The 16,776-nt window shown below is 36.5% G+C and overlaps 5 protein-coding genes across 5 annotated transcripts in view; 4 read left to right on the forward strand and 1 right to left on the reverse strand.

Annotated features, from left to right (window-relative positions):
- LOC104765338 (AP-5 complex subunit zeta-1-like) overlaps positions 1-3,255 on the forward strand; it is a 4,667-nt gene extending 1,412 nt beyond the window's left edge. The window contains exons 6-16 of the mRNA XM_010489032.2: positions 588-676; positions 884-981; positions 1,060-1,206; positions 1,378-1,525; positions 1,640-1,716; positions 1,942-2,013; positions 2,152-2,199; positions 2,265-2,392; positions 2,500-2,644; positions 2,738-2,942; positions 3,041-3,255. Coding sequence (XP_010487334.1) covers positions 588-676; positions 884-981; positions 1,060-1,206; positions 1,378-1,525; positions 1,640-1,716; positions 1,942-2,013; positions 2,152-2,199; positions 2,265-2,392; positions 2,500-2,644; positions 2,738-2,942; positions 3,041-3,090 — 1,207 coding nt within the window. The 3' untranslated portion in view covers positions 3,091-3,255. The remainder of the gene's footprint in view (positions 1-587; positions 677-883; positions 982-1,059; positions 1,207-1,377; positions 1,526-1,639; positions 1,717-1,941; positions 2,014-2,151; positions 2,200-2,264; positions 2,393-2,499; positions 2,645-2,737; positions 2,943-3,040) is intronic.
- LOC104765339 (protein CUP-SHAPED COTYLEDON 1-like) lies at positions 4,719-6,465 on the forward strand. The gene is made up of 3 exons (XM_010489033.1): positions 4,719-5,013; positions 5,460-5,743; positions 5,823-6,465. Exons 1-3 carry the CDS (start codon positions 4,815-4,817, stop codon positions 6,261-6,263), a joined length of 924 nt encoding a protein of 307 aa, XP_010487335.1. The 5' UTR covers positions 4,719-4,814; the 3' UTR covers positions 6,264-6,465.
- Positions 8,851-12,983, forward strand: LOC104765340. The gene is made up of 17 exons (XM_010489035.2): positions 8,851-9,005; positions 9,107-9,170; positions 9,257-9,365; positions 9,501-9,563; positions 9,667-9,770; positions 9,987-10,053; positions 10,145-10,216; positions 10,297-10,458; positions 10,566-10,639; positions 10,752-10,849; positions 11,206-11,313; positions 11,473-11,570; positions 11,754-11,891; positions 12,001-12,048; positions 12,265-12,379; positions 12,493-12,590; positions 12,707-12,983. Exons 1-17 carry the CDS (start codon positions 8,951-8,953, stop codon positions 12,791-12,793), a joined length of 1,560 nt encoding a protein of 519 aa, XP_010487337.1. The 5' UTR covers positions 8,851-8,950; the 3' UTR covers positions 12,794-12,983.
- On the forward strand, positions 13,144-14,433 carry LOC104765342 (30S ribosomal protein S20, chloroplastic). Its single transcript, XM_010489037.2, has 3 exons — positions 13,144-13,401; positions 13,553-13,713; positions 14,032-14,433. The coding sequence occupies exons 1-3, from the start codon at positions 13,212-13,214 to the stop codon at positions 14,287-14,289; spliced, it is 609 nt and encodes a 202-aa protein (XP_010487339.1). The 5' UTR covers positions 13,144-13,211; the 3' UTR covers positions 14,290-14,433.
- Positions 14,346-15,984, reverse strand: LOC104765341 (putative pentatricopeptide repeat-containing protein At3g15200). The gene has a single exon (XM_010489036.2). It carries the CDS (start codon positions 15,932-15,934, stop codon positions 14,372-14,374), a length of 1,563 nt encoding a protein of 520 aa, XP_010487338.1. The 5' UTR covers positions 15,935-15,984; the 3' UTR covers positions 14,346-14,371.

A 16,776-nucleotide genomic window follows, 5' to 3' on the forward strand; every position in this document is an offset into this window, starting at 1 on the left:
AGTGAGTTTTCAGATACTGATGTTGCAGAGGCAACTTGTGAATTCCTTATCGCGAACAAGAGAAAGCTCTTAGCGTCTTTCCCAAACTTACTCCCCCAGGTATATAAATTAGGAAAAGTAGCCATATAAATCCTAAAAACTTGCTTTTAGCTTTCAGCATCGAGAAAAGTACTCTCTTAATTAGCAAACACCTTTATTTCTTTGGTTATTCCTGTGTGCATCAACATATGTAAGAGAACTGTTTGCTTTCATCTTTCTTATTTTGTGTCCATATACTTTCCAATTGTTAAAAATGTGCGAAATCTTTTTAGAATTCAGTACACTATTGCTACTTATCCACCGCTTTAACAATGAAGCCACAACAGACACGCTTGCTCTGGTCAATTGACCTATACGGATTTACATATCCATCTTCTCCGTCTAATACAAGAAATTGTATCTGCAGTTTTTCCCTTTGTTGCTTAAGCTCATTGCCTGGAATTGGGAGAAGTAAGCTGGAAAATTCTTGCTATTTTGTTGATTCTGATTTCTGATTTCATAAGTGATTTGTCTATAAAGGAAAAAATATTTCTTGCTTCTTATTTCAGGTTGGAGAAGTCCTTCCTGAAGATATTTCCCGGACTAATATCACCTGGGTCATTTCTTCCTCTGTTTCCATCCATAGTAGACTTGCCAAGTGAGTCCGCTTGTCTGAAAAATGCTACTGGATTTTTTATATTTGTTTATACTCTAACTTGGAGGCCACTTAGGTGACTCCAACTAGTAACTTCCAGAGCTTGTGTAGTAAATCCTTATTGATGCTTGGATTGTATTCTCTCAGCCTGATTTGAGTGTGCGAGTGTTGTGTACTAATTATATGTCTTCTTGTTAATGTTTTTGCTAGTGTTGGTTGTGGCATTAGAAAAAGTTGAAAGAAGCTCGGGGTCAGGGTCAAGGGTTGGAGGTGGCATTGCTTCAATCCAGAAGAGTGCAGCTCCAGAGGTCTTATATTTTATAAATACATAAACCGGGTTGACAGTTCAGACAGTCAATGAATGACAAGGATCTCTGTGAATGCAGATGCTTCTTGCCCTTATGGATGAAGCATATACTGGTTCAACCATCGGGGATGGAGGGGATGACTCTGAATCTGAAGACAACAATACAATAGATGTAGCTGATCCTCTGTTTCTGGAGCTTCTAAAGGACGAAAATGATGGTCTAGCTGTATGCCTTCTTCCTCGGGCTTTGCTTTATTCCAAATTCCAACGGAAACAGTTCCATATAAATATTTTCTGTTTAGTCAAAAATTTAGGGGCCTAAATGAAAGTTGGTAGTTGTTTTAACTATCTAATAGATTTGACAAACTGAGAGTATCTAGTCAAATTTGTGCTGCAGGAAAGACACCGCGCTACTCCTGCATTGAGTTCAGCTCTGCAGGCTGCTGCAAGTGGTCCTCGGTCAGAAAGGATGAAGCAGACACTTAAGATTGCTCCGCGACTTCTTGATGTCTACTTTAGTGTTACATTGCGAGATGCAAATGACTGTAAGATATAACTTACAGCCTTCCTAGGTTTATTTAGTCAGTTACCAACTTAGCCTTTGACCACTATTCCGCTGACGCTTGTTTTCTTTCTTTCTAATGTTTTATCTTTTGCAGCTTTGATCTGTGCATTAATCCCTCTACTTATGACAAGAAACGCTACAATGTTTCCGGATAAGAATTTTTCTCATGAGGTATCACGCAACTTATTATTGATATAGTACTTCCATATCTGAATACTATCCTTAGAAAATTATTGGCACATGCTAATTGACAATGTTTGTTGATTTCTGAGTGAAGCGTCCATTGATATTCTACTATTTTTCAGAAATGCTATGCTTTATTTACCTTTTAATGTATAAACCTGTATTGCTAGCATGTTGGACCTTATCTTACATAGATATTGTTTGCGTATACAGATCCGTAGGAGGCTACTGGAATTTGTACTAGCTGCATTTCAGAGGTCTCCAAATTTCATTGCCCTGTTGAAAGTAATGTCTTCCTATTTTTTTAGATTTTTTGTTCTCAAAATCACCCTACGTTCATGGGTTACGTAGTCTTATGATTGCCTCATATTTTCTCAAGGAGTAATTTGCCAAAATGCATTCTCAACTTCTTACATAATGCAGAAGCCTATAATTGACCGGCTTGGAGAAGCTTACGATGATGTTGCAAAGGTCAGTTTCTGATATTTCGACGGATATATTGTAAGATAATCTCCTCTAACCATTTTCTTCCGTAGAGAGAGTTAGCTTTACAGCTATGTTGGGCAATTGGAGAGTATGGTGGCGGGGGAGAATCACACAAGGAAGCTGCTCGCGAGCTCTTTGAAAGTTTAGAATTGCTTCTATATGAGAATCTCTCATCAAGGTATTTTAACTTTTGTTATATATCATCACTGTGCTTTCTCAGACAGAAAACTGAAATGGTATTAACACCGCTTTCTGCAATTTGCTTCCAACAACCAAAACAAAAAGCCGCCTAGGTCTGAGGCAAGAGTCTGGAAATGGTTCCAGAAGAACAACACAGTCAAGACTTTTGTGTTTTGTAGTGACAGCTATCGCAAAGCTCGCAACATATCACCGGGAATTATTACCAAGAGCGCGTGTCGCCTTGGGCAAGGTATACATGGAGACATATCAAATCCACTAACGCACTTATCAATGATCGCTTAAACTTATAAAATCTGGTTTCGACAATCATGTACATGTGTAGGTAGTACGGTCTCGGATATCTGATGCAAGGGTTTGGAGAAGAGCACATGATTACTTGGGACTAATGAACGAACCAGGAATCTGTTGGTCTGTGTTAGGACCTTCACGGGTCTCAGAAAAACGGTTTCCAGGCACGGTTAACTGGAGCGAGGGCGGACAAAAAATGGTTGCACACATTCCATTTCACATTCTTAGTGAACAAGGAGGTTAGGAGTCTCTTATCATCCCTCTATTAAAACTTCATTCAAACAAGATAATGTGGTTGGAACTAGAATAGATCCAAAGTTGTGGTCAATTTTTGCAGGTCCTCCGTTCCATGACTTTGCTCTCTCCGATGTCATCCCCAAAAACTGATCAAACAAAGAAGAAAAAGTTTCTTAAATTGTGTTTTGTTGTGAATAGTGAAACACTGAAAATGGTTTTGTGTAATAACCATCTGCAATCTTTTTTTCTATCCAGCAGATGTGGTTGTAACCTTAAAAGTTAACTAAATAATGTTATCATTGGCAAAAATCTCAATCAGACCCGGTTCGATCCGGTTTAAATGTGGTCTAACTCCCGGTTAAATTACAATACAAAAACAAAAAAGGAAAAGTAATCCGACACAATAATGACGAAATTGCTATCGCCGTATTTGATCCTCTTTTCTAACAAACTCCGAAGGAGAAAATGCCAAAAAAAAAAAATTAACACTGAGGTGGGTCCAGAGCTTTGCCGTAGACTCGAAAAACGACACCGTAGGGTTCAGGGCGGAGGTCGGCGGAGATGATTCTCGCCTCCACCACTACATACGTCACTCGACTCCTGTCACCCACCTGTGTGTTAAATAATACAGTAATCTCTCTTGGTACCCGAGTCTCTCTCTCTCCTTCTCTGTATTCCCATGCTTTTTAAACAAAAACAATTATTGATTCTCAGCATCATTATGACTTTATTATAATTTAAAATAGTTTCCATTCTTCCAACATTAGCAGCTGACATTAATCTCTTTATTGTTTAATGAATTTTCTTCTTAACTAAATGTGATATTTCTCTATTAAAAAATACGGAACTCGAGATATACTTCTCGTCTACTCAACATAACGTGTCGAGTTTAACTAAATAAATAAAACAAAAAACGGGGTTGGACCATATATTACGAAATTGTAGAAAAAAAACATCATATCAAACAATTTTCTTATATAAAAGTAAAATATATAACTATAGAAGTAGAGTTATTTTGTGAGAAGCATAGGGGTAAAAAAATAGCAGGAGAGAGGGGAGAAATATGAAAGATGCATGCAAAAAGGAAAGATGGGAATATTTTTCAATGCGACGTTACCTTACTACAGATATGACGCGTCAATATCCTGTCCGTTCATTTTTTCTCCTCAGACGCTGATGGATGGATGTGATTGCTTCTTTATGATTTGATGCATCCATGCACCTCTGTTTTTCTTTTTTCTTTTTTCATATTTCTGTTCATTTTTTCTGTTTTTGTTTTTTCCAATAAAGTTTTGACTTTTGATGTAATTACGCTTTAACGCGTATAGAAGATTTTTTCGTAAAAAGTTTAATCTTATCATGGTGTGAAGGTGAAGCTCGCACTTCTAAACAGACAAAGATCAAGGAGTATCCAATAATCTATAGTTTTTCTTTTTTCAATTGTAAGTTTAAAACAATTTGATTTCTCTTTCATTTTCTTACTTTAGGGTGACGTAGAAACGCCTGAATTTTCCAGTCACGCACGCATTGCATGCTCAAAAGACAAATGTCCAATAATATCATCATACTAGATCCTAAAACACATTTTAGCTTAAAATATTGTAATCCTATACACACACATATATATTCGTTTTGTGTGGTGTATTGTACACATCAACATCAACATCAACTCTGTCTGTCACTAGCTACTGTCAAATATCACATCAGTTGCTTGTAGAACAGGAGAAACACAGATCATTTTTTTAAAAGGACCTTTTTTAATTTCCCTTCTCTTTCTTTTCTCTTCCTCCTTTTATCTATCAACATTTTTGAATATCTTGGGGGGTTTTGTTTTTCTTTAGAGCTTTTCTCTTGAGTATTTGTGTGTACCGACAATGGATATTGATGTCTTTAATGGTTGGGAGAGATCAAAATTTGAAGATGAAACCTTAATGCCACCTGGGTTTAGATTTCATCCGACTGATGAAGAGCTCATCACTTACTATCTCCTCAAGAAGGTTCTTGATTCCAACTTCTCTTGTGCCGCCATTTCTCAAGTCGATCTCAACAAATCTGAGCCTTGGGAGCTTCCTGGTAAACCCACTAAACCCACCTTCTTCTGTTTCACCTGATACACTCTTAAACTTTACAAAATTTGTTAATGAAATCCCTTCTCTAGACTTTTGCCTTAATCGTCATATGTAAACCCTAGTTTTAGACTTAGACTTAGACTTTCCTCTGTTCTTAACTTCTTATTTGCCAATATCCAAACTCTAGGACTATACTCCTTTGATCAAATGATTCAAATGTCTTAGTTTAGTTGTAGCACGATATAGGCTTATCGTAGACATTGTTTATTGTAACTCTTTAGACTTTGATCAGTTTTAAAGAACTCAAAACTCTTGTTCAGCTTTATTATATCTGCACACTAGTGACTAGCCCTTGTTCGGTTCTGAAACAGAGTCTTTACCTTAAAGACAATGTTGCTATAACTCGATCGATGCAAAGTTTGTAACTTTCTCTTGTACCTTTTTGAGCAGAGAAAGCGAAAATGGGGGAGAAAGAGTGGTACTTCTTCACACTAAGAGATCGAAAATACCCAACTGGACTGAGAACGAACAGAGCAACAGAAGCTGGTTACTGGAAAGCCACTGGTAAAGACAGAGAGATCAAAAGCTCAAAGACAAAATCACTTCTCGGGATGAAGAAAACTCTTGTCTTTTACAAAGGCAGAGCTCCTAAAGGAGAGAAGAGTTGTTGGGTCATGCATGAGTATCGCCTTGACGGCAAGTTCTCATACCATTACATCTCTTCCTCCGCTAAGGTAAAATTTTTAAAACTCTTTCTACATGATTCACTTTTTCTCATTTGTACATTCAAAATGTATTATTTTACGTACACAGGACGAATGGGTTCTCTGTAAAGTTTGTCTGAAAAGCGGCGTGGTTAGTAGAGAGACGAACTTGATCTCTTCGTCTTCTTCCGCCGTCGCCGATGAATTCTCCTCTGCCGGATCTGCCACTGCTCCTATCATCAACAACTTTGCCACGGAGCACGTGTCCTGTTTCTCCAATAACTCTGCTTCTTCTCATGCCGAAGCAAGCTTTCCTACTACGTACCTTCCCGCTCCACCACCTTCACTGCCACCACGTCACGTCGGTGATGACGTGGCGTTTGGTCAGTTCTTGGATTTGGGATCATCGGGGCAGATTAGTTTCGACGCAGCAGCAGCAGCAGCGTTCTTCCCTAATCTGCCTTCTCTGCCACCCACGATGCTTCCTTCCCCTCCGTCATTTGCAATGTTCGGCGGAGGCTCCGCGAGTGTCTGGCCGTTTGCTCTCTGATGATCATCATCATGCGGCTACAAACTATCTCTACTATCTTTAAATATTTTAATCTACCGAAAAGACTTTAGATTGCTTAATTAGTGGCTTTGCATTAGTCTCAATTCGCATCCTCTTTTCTTTAACATTTTGCTGGTGTAATGTTTCTAAACATGTTGACACAACTATGCGGATTTCATGTTTCTTGCAACATATTTTCTTAGTTCGAAAGCGTCCTAAAATGGTTAAATTTGTAAATCGTTTATTTTATTGATAAAGGCTTTAAATATAGTTTTTAGAAGACTAGGTTTTGAACCTACGCCGATATTTGATATATTTTATTTATTTGATATATTTTGATAAAAATTATATATAATTAATTATGGTAATAAAATATTATTTCATAAAATAAATAAAAAATTAGTATTAAGGAAAAAATTAAATTTTATATATACAATTTTTTAGAATATGTTGTGTTATAAAATCAAATATGATAAAAAAATCGTAAATTTAACTTGACGTCCAGTCGAGGCAAATCAAACTGATGAACTCACATATCCTAAACTATTTTCTTTGACCACCAGAAAAACGAAACAATTTTATAATCATGAATTTAACTCGTTTTTATATTTAATCGATCGCTACCACCTACGTTTTCATGTTTTTTATTCAATGTTTTATTATTCTTCATATTCTTTCTTGTCATTTTCATTGTCAAATTTTGTGTTAATTGTCATCGTAATTTTTACCGTTTGGTTCTTCGTTATACTCTTTTTCTTTTTCTTTCTTGTCAACTTTTTCACATTCTTCCACTGAAAAACATTTTTTAAGACTATCACACAACTTGTTAATCCATCAAACTCCACGAACAAAATCATTTCTTTTCTCATAAAATTTGTGAAATTCATGATTACCAGCATAGTCAACACATGCACCAAATTATTGACAATTTTATCCATTTATTTGGTTTTAGATCCACGCGTTTAGAAACTTCTCAAACCAAAATCCTTACTTGGTTTATAATATTTTAAAAACATAATAAAATATACTAATAATTATTTATTTAATATGAATCATATAATATATAGAAATATGAGTACACTATAAGAACATATCAATTATAAATAAATAATATCAATTATATTATATCATCAAATAATATCAACCATATCATATTATCAAATAACCGTAACCGTATATAACAGTAACCGCTTGAACCGTAACCGTATTTAAACGTAACCGTTTAACCGTTTAATCTGGTTAAGATTACAAAAATTTGTAACCATAATTGATGGTTAATAAACCTTAACCGTGACAACCGTAACCCTGGTCATGCCTGTGTATAGCTAACAAAACATGTGTGTTTGTCGTCCATCTTTCTTCTTTAAACCTCAAAATTTGACTCAAACATCAAATTAAGGTCTTGCGATGTCAATCCTTCTTCCTTAGACCCAAAAATAAAAAATTAATGAAAGAATATCAACTCATCTCTAAAATCATACACAAAAATATGTTTTACAGCTCATAAGAAATAAAAAGCACAAATGTAGATAAATAAGATAATTTATGTTTTGCATCAATATTTATAATATTTTAAACTTTTAAAAGGTTTCAAAATATAAAATTTGAACATTTTAAAAATTTTCAATATTTATAATATTTTAAACTTTTAAAATTTAAAACTTATAATATTTAAAAACTTTTTAAAAGCTAAGAACTTTTAAAAGTTTCAATATTTATAATATTTAAACTTTTAAATTTTTTAAATATTATAATATTTTTTTGAAACTATTTAAAGTTCTAATTTGATCAAATGAAAAACCAGATCAAACAAAATAAAACTTTTAAACTTGGACGCCTGATAAATCAAGCTTTCCTGCTCATTCGTTGTTGGAAGCATATTAATCTTATTTATACTGGTTCTGAACCATTGTCTAAAAAATTTCTAGCCGATGTGGGATATTATGCTTAGTTCTTTGATTTCCATAAATTTAAATTTTTCTTTTTCTAAAAAATTCTGTAAATTTAAAAAATGTTAATGAATGACATGTCAAATCATGATAGGTTGTTTAAGATAATTTTTAATATAGAAAATTCTGGAAATTGTATAAAATGTTAATAAATGATATGTCAAATTTTTATTGGTTGTTTAAAATCCTATGTGGACGATCTTAGGAGCTTATAAATCCTACTTTTTATTATTATAAATTACTTTCTTTTGTTCAAAAAAAAAAAAAAAAAAAATNGTGTATAGCTAACAAAACATGTGTGTTTGTCGTCCATCTTTCTTCTTTAAACCTCAAAATTTGACTCAAACATCAAATTAAGGTCTTGCGATGTCAATCCTTCNATTACTTTCTAATTTTTATATAGAGAAAAGTAGCAAATATTAATGAGGCTATGGTTGATAACATGAATTACCATGAGTTAAGATTGAGTTATGTTCATAACTTAAAAGTTAAAAATGTCACCAATCATGATTTGTTTTTCAAACTTGGTAAGATTACCAATGAAATAACTGTTGCTCACCCCTATGGGCCTTATCAGATTAATGGGCCAGGCTATAATTAAAGAGTTTCTCAATTGCCACGCGTTTGATGAAGCATAGGAGGACTTGAGTCGTCGTCATCAAAGAGGTCCTTTTCGTCTCTCTCATTCTTGTTCGCAACGAAACAAATTTTGCTGAAAAAGAAAAAAAGAAAATCGCCATGGAAGACGTTAACCAGTTGTTCGATGCTGCTTTCGAGTTCGCACACTATCCCGGTAACTAACTCGATTGTTCTCGTACCACTTTCTTCTATACGTATTTGTGCGATTGTTCTAATTCCGTCGTGATTGAAATCCGATTACCGTTTTGATCTCAGGCGTTCAAAACGAAGCCTCGGTTAAGGAGTTCCTCGATCGCTTCCCTCTTCCCGTTATTTTCAAGTGATTTCTGTTTGAATCTATTCTTTTGGTTTGTTCAGGGTAGCTATTTTAGTTGTTAACTGGGAATTTGTAATATTCGCGTGCAGGGCTTTACAAACTGATCCGGACATCCCAGGTTTTGAGAACACGCTTGTGACTTGCTTGGAGAGGCTGTTTAAGACTAAGTATGGCGCCTCACTCATTCCTCAGTATATGGTAAGACTCACTGATTTCTATTTGTAGATTTGTGTTCCTGTTATTTGTGTTTATAATTGGCTGGATGAAAATAGGTTTTGAGCCAATTGCTATATTTGTTGTAGTCTCATTTAATTATTTGGTGTTTGTTTTAAGCCCGTTCTGCAAGTTGGTCTCAAGGCGAATTCTGCAGTAGTGAAATCTCTGGCTTGCAAAACTGTAAGTGTCTATATATAAGCATTGGTTTATGTATGCCTTCTCAATGGGTTTTCTCGTTTGTAGCCTTTGCTAATGTTGAAGTCTTGTTTCGGTTTTTCTTAAGGTCCTTTGCCTCTTGGAGAATTGCGATACAAACGATGTTTCCCCTGTTCAGCTAGTTGTTAGCAATGGCATATACCCTCTTCTTCTTGATTATATCATTAACAGGTAAGATGACATGTTTAATAGCTCTATAATATATTCTTACAGTTGTGTTCATTCGTCTGGGATTACTCTAATCTAAGACCAACAGAAACAACTAGTTGAAGCATAATGATTGCCGTCGAGAAAGCCTTTGGATTGGTCTTGCGGGATTCAAATATGGCTTTAGTGTCCCTAAATAGCTGCTTGCCTCATTGACATTTTTTTTGTTTTTTTCTGTAGCGATGATGAAGTGGCACATGCTGCAAGTGAGACAATTAAGAGCCTTGCACGTTTTCCCGATGCAATGGTCTGTGTTTAATGTTTAACCGGTTATTCAGGCTCAGTGGCTAGTTTTTTTACACCAACTATTTCTGATGCATAAAACTCTTTTTCCACAGTCCGTGATCTTCCCTTCTGACACCAACGATGCTACAAATCTTCGCAACCTTGCTGCAAGGTGTTCGTCACTGGTAATTCAGCGCTTTATAAAAGAATTTTATCATGCTGTTCCATTCTTGTTTTCGCTTACAGTTATCCAACTACTTTTCAGGCACGAGTCCGGGTTTTGTCTTTGGTAGTGAAGCTTTTCTCGATTTCTCGAGTTGTAGCTTCAGAAATTAAGAACTCGGGGCTTCTTGATTTACTGGAGGCAGAAATGAAGGGTACAAAAGACACTCTTGTGATCTTAAATGTTCTGGAACTCTACTATGAGGTTGGCCTCCAATATCTGAGATTACTATTCAGTCTATTTCCTGTGTTGCCCATTTTTGAAAGGAAAAGATAGAATTATGTTTGAATATTTGTGCATGAACGCTGAAGTTAGTGGAAGTGGAGCACAGTTCAGAGTTCGTGCCACAAAATTCACTTATTCAGCTGTTGTGTTCTATCATCAGGTATAGACACCGTTGAACCTTTCCCATGTTTGCAACAAAAAGAGTATGGATATTTATTAAGCTTGCATCAGCTCACCCTTTAATATTTCTCTGGGTCTTATATTTTGCATAGTGGTACATCGATGGGACCATATGAAAAGCTAAGAGCAATAATGATAAGTGGCAGGCTCCTCTCGAAGGAAAATATCTACAATGTCGTGGAAGAAGCTAGTAAGATTTTCATTATTCTTTGCCTCTATTGGTTAGAAAAATGTGACTGTTTTGTGTTTCCTTCTATATGCTTTCACAACAACGTGTTTTAGGGATTATGTTATGTTAGGACTGGAAGAGTTATGCGGTTGTTCCCTGTCTCAAATAATCTAGGTCATTATTCTCCTATCATCAGATAATAAAAGCCTCTGTTTATTGTGCCTATGATACAAGTGAAGAAGTTGACAAGTTAACTACGAATTGCTTTGTCTCTAAATGTAATCTATGAAAGAGAATATAGCTGTAGGAATAGACTTATGTTTTTAGGCTGTACTGTAGCTGGCAAAAATCCACTTTCACCCTTCTCCTGAATTCAGGTGTGAAGACGTTAATTTCAGCTATTGTTGGGAGTCTGGAGTCAGTGGAGATAAATGATACTGATGCACAGGAAGTTGCGATTGATGCACTTGGTCAGATTGGATCAAGTAAGTGGCTAACTCCGTTTATTGTAGTCTTCTTCTAAAATAGATAGCTAGCTAGGTCATACCTTTGCAGTTATGGATTATAAGAGCGACTGACAAGATATTTGTTCCCCATGCAATGATCTTGTGACTTATATGTAAATTTTTTACACTAATATCTAGCAACGAAAGGGGCGACTCTTCTCCTTTCAACTTCACCTCCAGCTGCAAGACACGTTGTAGCTTCTGCGTTTGATCGTAATGCACACGGAAAACAGTTGGTTAGTGTGTTATTGATCTCATCAATTGAAATCCTGCTGATTATATGCCCGTACGAAGACAGTTTTTAATATCCAACTTTTTCAGTTTTAGGATTTCTGATTCTAAATATTGAGGTTGATATTTTGTTCATTAGCAGCGACATTCATGAAATTATATGACTATTTCGTAAATGGCATGTGCAGGCTGCACTGCACGCACTGGCAAACATCGCAGGTGAAACACGACCTAAGAGCAACAGAATAGTTGATGGAAAAGCTGAAGAAAGCCTTCGATGTTTAATATACGATGTTGCAGCAGAGAGCACAAAACTAACCCCATCCGTAAGTTCATTTCCTCCTTTGCTTATTTTTGCTCAGTAGTGTGCAGACGACATATGTTTATGTTTGATCCGTAACATGAACTAATTGAAGCATGCCACACAAATCGCAGGGTTTATTCCTTTCAGTTCTTCAACAAAGCTCAGAGATTCGTCTTGCGGTAAAGCTTTATAATTTCAGCATTTGATCTTTTATATATTCTCCCCCTTGATTTCTCTGGTTGGAAATTTTAAAATGCCACAGTACATTTCATTCAAAAGTAAAACTTCTCTTTTGTCCTTCTACACAAAACTCGGAACATGTCGCTCTGTTTATACATTTCTAGAGGGAACTTTGTTTTTTGTTAAAACTAGGTTGTTTACAATGTCGTTTGCAGGGTTATAGAACGTTAACAGCATTGGTGTCTCGGCCATGGTGCCTGGTGGAAATATTGTCCAAAGAAGAGATACTAAACATAGTTACAGATGCAACCACTGAAAGTGAGAAAATAGGTAAACCAAGTAACACTCCTCGCATCATTACACACACCAGCCATTGTATTGCCTTTTTTCTCCCTTCGACCCCTTTGTTCTATGAGTCTAAATGACACATTTTATTTACTCAGCAATGGAAGCAAGGTATAACTGCTGCAAATCAATTCACGAAGCGTTCTTGTGTAGTACCTTTGTTGATGACCCTCGTCGTCTAAAAACTGGTGAAAAGGTTCCATCTTTTGCCTCTGCTATCTTCTACTAAGATGGAAGTTTCGGAAAAAGCTTTCTATCATGTTATATTATATACTTTTTGCTGGCTGTGGACATGATTGAAATTTGTTGCAGCTGCAAGAAGCTGTTCGAAGTGGACCGTATATGTCGAAGAAGTACAGAGACGCACGACCAGAAGTAAAGACAGGCGAAGGATTTTGAAGACATAATTAGAGAAAAACTTGTTCGTTGACCAAAGTTTTTTTTTTTTTTGTAATCTTCTCTAGTGTTCGGATAAGTAAACTTTAGTTCCTTGGAAACAGTACAAAGTTTCGAAACGAGATTTGTGTTCTTTATATTTCTTTAGTGTTGAACGTTGGTTAATCAAAGGAAAAACAGATAAAAAAAGATATGAGTTGGTTCGTTTCACATAGTTTGCCATACATAGCCTGAGAATAAAACACAGAAAGGGTTAAATCGTTGTTAAGTAAATCAAATGAGGGTAATATGGTAATTACAATTCCAGACATCATCTCTTCCTTTATGGATAACACTGGTTCGAAATGGCCATTATTCTTCTCACTGACAGAGGAGGGAGCAGTGAAGAGAAGAGAAGAGGAGAGAAGCCGTGTAGATATCGATGGCGACGATAGTGCAGTGTCTTTCTTCCTGTGCGACTCTCGAATCTCAATTCAAAGTTCTTTCGCTTAAGGGAATCTCTTGTTCGTCACCATCTTCTACCTTCACCACTCGTCGTGCTTCTTCGGCTACTGTATGCTCTTCGCTTAGCTTCTCACAGAGCGTTTCTCAATGTGTCGCCTTCTCCTCCGGTATAATAACCCCTACTTTCAGAATCGTGAATTTCTTCCTGGTCATGGAATTATTGAAATGTGTTATCTGCATTTTTGGTGAATTCATTCGGAGCTCTTTTGTTTTCGAAATTTTGGGGTTTTTGGGATTGAATTATACATGTCTCGACAGGGAATTTATGGGTACAGAAGCCAACGAGGCAATTGATTGTGTGTGAGGCTACTGCTCCGACGAAGAAAGCTGATTCTGCTGCTAAGAGAGCTCGCCAAGCTGAGAAGAGGCGCCTTTACAACAAATCTAAGAAATCTGAAGCCCGGACACGGATGAAGAAGGTAATCTTGTAAACCTCATACTGTTTCTGTGAATATATGTTGGAGTGCTGTTTGAAGATAGGGATACAAGATTGTTGATAAGCTTGTAGATGCTGTTTCCTCTGAAGTCTTAGTGATAAGTTAGGTGGAATCAATATTAGGGAATGTTTCTCCTTTGGATTTCTTGTAGTAAACAACACTCGATATTGGAATCCAAGTAGGTGGATTAGTCTTGATAGGTTACAACATCTCATTACAAGAATTATAAATGTTTGTGATTAACTTTTTTACATACATGCAAGATGAGAGTATAATCCCATTTGAGTTATATTCTAACAGGTCTTGGAAGCACTTGAGGGACTCAAGAAGAAAACAGAGGCTCAACCTGATGAGATTGTATCCGTGGAAAAACTTATCGGAGAGGCTTATTCTGCAATTGACAAAGCAGTGAAGGTTAAAGCTCTACACAAGAACACTGGTGCCCGTAGGAAGTCTCGGCTGGCAAGGAGGAAAAAAGCTGTTGAGATTCACCACGGTTGGTATGTCCCTGACGCAGCAGCAGCAGTAGCATCAGAAGCTGTGACAATGGCTGCATAAGAACATGGAGCTGGATAATGGAAATTTGTTTTTGGTACTAGATCTTTTCAAAATAAAAAATCTGTTTCTTTTTAATGTACATTTAGTCGTTTTCAGACTCATCTTCTTTTGTTAAGTTCGATCTAAGCATTTTGTCTTCTACTCTTGGCTTGGTCTTGTTCTGGTTCAGTAACATCTCAGTTCTTGGCTCTGGCACCATTCCTCTTGACATCATCTCTTGAAAGTAACTTAATGCTTGTCCAATTTTTCCCTTTGTATGCAGACCATGAATTCTAATAGTATATGTTCTCTGATCAGGTCCTAATCCACTTTTCTCCATCTTCCCCCATATCTCTCTCACTCTCTCTTCATTGTCCCATTGAACATATAACCTAAACATCAAGTTGTACAAGTCGCTCGTCATTTCACACCTGTTCTTTCTCATCCTCTCCAAAACGTCCTCCACATCCTTAGGCTTCTGCGAATACTTAAGCAAGTAACCGAACGTCACATCGTTAGGCGAACAACTCCCACCTTTATGTTCCATTTCTTCCACAAGCTCCCAAACTTTACCTGTTCTCCTTATCTTGCAGAGATGCTTCAAAAGCGAGTTATAGGTCACAACATTAGGAAAGCAACCCTTGTCACCCATCTCTTTGAACACTTGTAGAGCCTCTGGTATTCTCTTCTTGAAACACAAAGCATCAATGACGTTATTGCAGATTTTAACATCCAGGTTTCTTCCAGTTTCCCACATAGCTCTGTATAGTTCCATAGCCTTTCCCAATTTCCCTTTCTTCGTCAACGCATTAATCATTGTCCCATAGCTGACAACATCTGGCCTACATTTAGAAGCAATGATATCTTTCCAAATCCTCTTAGCTTCATGAACATTCCCCAAAACACACCACCCATTGAGAATAATATTCATGGCTTTAATATCGCAACCAAACTCTCTTCTACGAGAGCACAACAAGGTCTCCGCAAATTCAACATGCTTATACCTACACAACCACATCAAAAGCCCATGAAATGCAACCAAATCATCCTCTATCCCAAACTCTCTCCTCCTCTCAAACACTCCTACTGCTTCATCTACTTTGTGGGCAGCAGCGTACCGGTTTAGCAAAACCACATATGTCTTCTCGTTAATAAACCCATCTCTCTTAGACATTTCGTCGAACACTTGGTGGAACTCTTCGAATCGCTTCATTTTCCAAAGAACATCGAGAATCTCGTTATACACCAAGGAGCTAGATAGATACACAGACTGTTTCACGATCAATTGGAAAAGTACGTAAGCCGGTCTCCAATCAGATCGATTCCGAGTAACCACTTCTAGAACCAGCTCTTCGGTTAACTCAATCCCGCACTTACCAAGAATCCGCTCAATCTCTTCAGATGAACTTCCACGGTGATTCTTTATGATGTTATGAACATCATCGACAGCAGATTGCTTGACATTGTCGTGAGCTGCAAGAGAATGAACTTGATTAGTACCCAGAAAGCGAAACCCAGAGAGAGTGGTGTGGTTCTCATGATTAGGCTTCTCAGGAGGTAAAACACGGCGAAGAACGACCAAGGATGATGATGAAGAAGAGATCTGGCGTCGCCATAGAGCATTTTGTAGCTTCAGTAAGATTTCAATTTTGTTTTTCCCACCCATCTTCACAAAGTCTATAGGGTACGATCTTAGACCATGTGCATCGGTGATGATTTGGGCCGTATCCCGTTTTTTTTAGATTTAAAATAAATAAAAAAAGCCCAAATTTGAAGAACGGTATCTTTATTCGGGACGTTTTTTGGTCGTCCATTTCGACGCGTGTTACGTTCTCATTGGATGTTCTATTTTTTCTAGGGTTAGAACAAAAATTTGTCGAGACTTTAGTTATATCGATTCTCTTCTAAATATTATTATTAAATGTGAGGGACCAAAAAAAAGTCCCAACCGATGTGCTTGCTCTTAGGAACCAGGAATAACATATACAAAATTCTAATTCCAATTAAATTTTTTGGGTGATTAATTATTGCAAATAACATTGTAAACATAACACTAACCAAAACACAAACACAAATCTACAGGTGAGTTTTTTTTTTTGTGAAATTAAAATATAGTGAGTTTATAATTAAATAATCAAAGTATTATTACTGTATAAAATGGGCAGTTCTTCACCTCAGTAGATTGGGCAATAGCAATGTCATTTTCTGTGGAGATGCTGAAACTCTATATAAAAAGGTTTCTCACATGTATACCTGCAAACATCATTCTGAAGATCGGGACCAGACTCTCATTGCAACCCAATTGAAGGACATTGTGAACATAGCTACATCGTATGAAACTATAAAGTTCCTTAAAATCTCACGTGTTGTGGCTAAAGATGCTAGGAAAAGAAAGTCTAATTTTGTAATCTCATGGAACAATGTATGCTGACCGTTGTTAATATTCAAAAGTTCTGTTGACCACAAAAAAAAAAAAAAAAAAAAAAAAAAAAAAAAAAAAAAAAAAAA

The sequence above is a fragment of the Camelina sativa genome, chromosome 19, assembly GCF_000633955.1.
Source record: "Camelina sativa cultivar DH55 chromosome 19, Cs, whole genome shotgun sequence".
NCBI lineage: Eukaryota > Viridiplantae > Streptophyta > Magnoliopsida > Brassicales > Brassicaceae > Camelina > Camelina sativa.

Bases quoted from the DNA above. Each gene is read 5' to 3' on its own strand.
- LOC104765342 (XM_010489037.2), top strand. From the start codon at position 13,212: ATGGCGACGATAGTGCAGTGTCTTTCTTCCTGTGCGACTCTCGAATCT. The intron at 13,402-13,552 runs GTATAATAACCC...ATGTCTCGACAG, and splicing joins ATGTGTCGCCTTCTCCTCCG to GGAATTTATGGGTACAGAAG. The intron at 13,714-14,031 runs GTAATCTTGTAA...ATATTCTAACAG, and splicing joins CCCGGACACGGATGAAGAAG to GTCTTGGAAGCACTTGAGGG.
- LOC104765341 (XM_010489036.2), bottom strand. From the start codon at position 15,934: ATGGGTGGGAAAAACAAAATTGAAATCTTACTGAAGCTACAAAATGCT.
- LOC104765339 (XM_010489033.1), top strand. From the start codon at position 4,815: ATGGATATTGATGTCTTTAATGGTTGGGAGAGATCAAAATTTGAAGAT. The intron at 5,014-5,459 runs GTAAACCCACTA...CTTTTTGAGCAG, and splicing joins TGAGCCTTGGGAGCTTCCTG to AGAAAGCGAAAATGGGGGAG. The intron at 5,744-5,822 runs GTAAAATTTTTA...TTACGTACACAG, and splicing joins ACATCTCTTCCTCCGCTAAG to GACGAATGGGTTCTCTGTAA.
- LOC104765340 (XM_010489035.2), top strand. From the start codon at position 8,951: ATGGAAGACGTTAACCAGTTGTTCGATGCTGCTTTCGAGTTCGCACAC. The intron at 10,054-10,144 runs GTCTGTGTTTAA...CTTTTTCCACAG, and splicing joins CACGTTTTCCCGATGCAATG to TCCGTGATCTTCCCTTCTGA. The intron at 10,850-11,205 runs GTAAGATTTTCA...TCCTGAATTCAG, and splicing joins CAATGTCGTGGAAGAAGCTA to GTGTGAAGACGTTAATTTCA.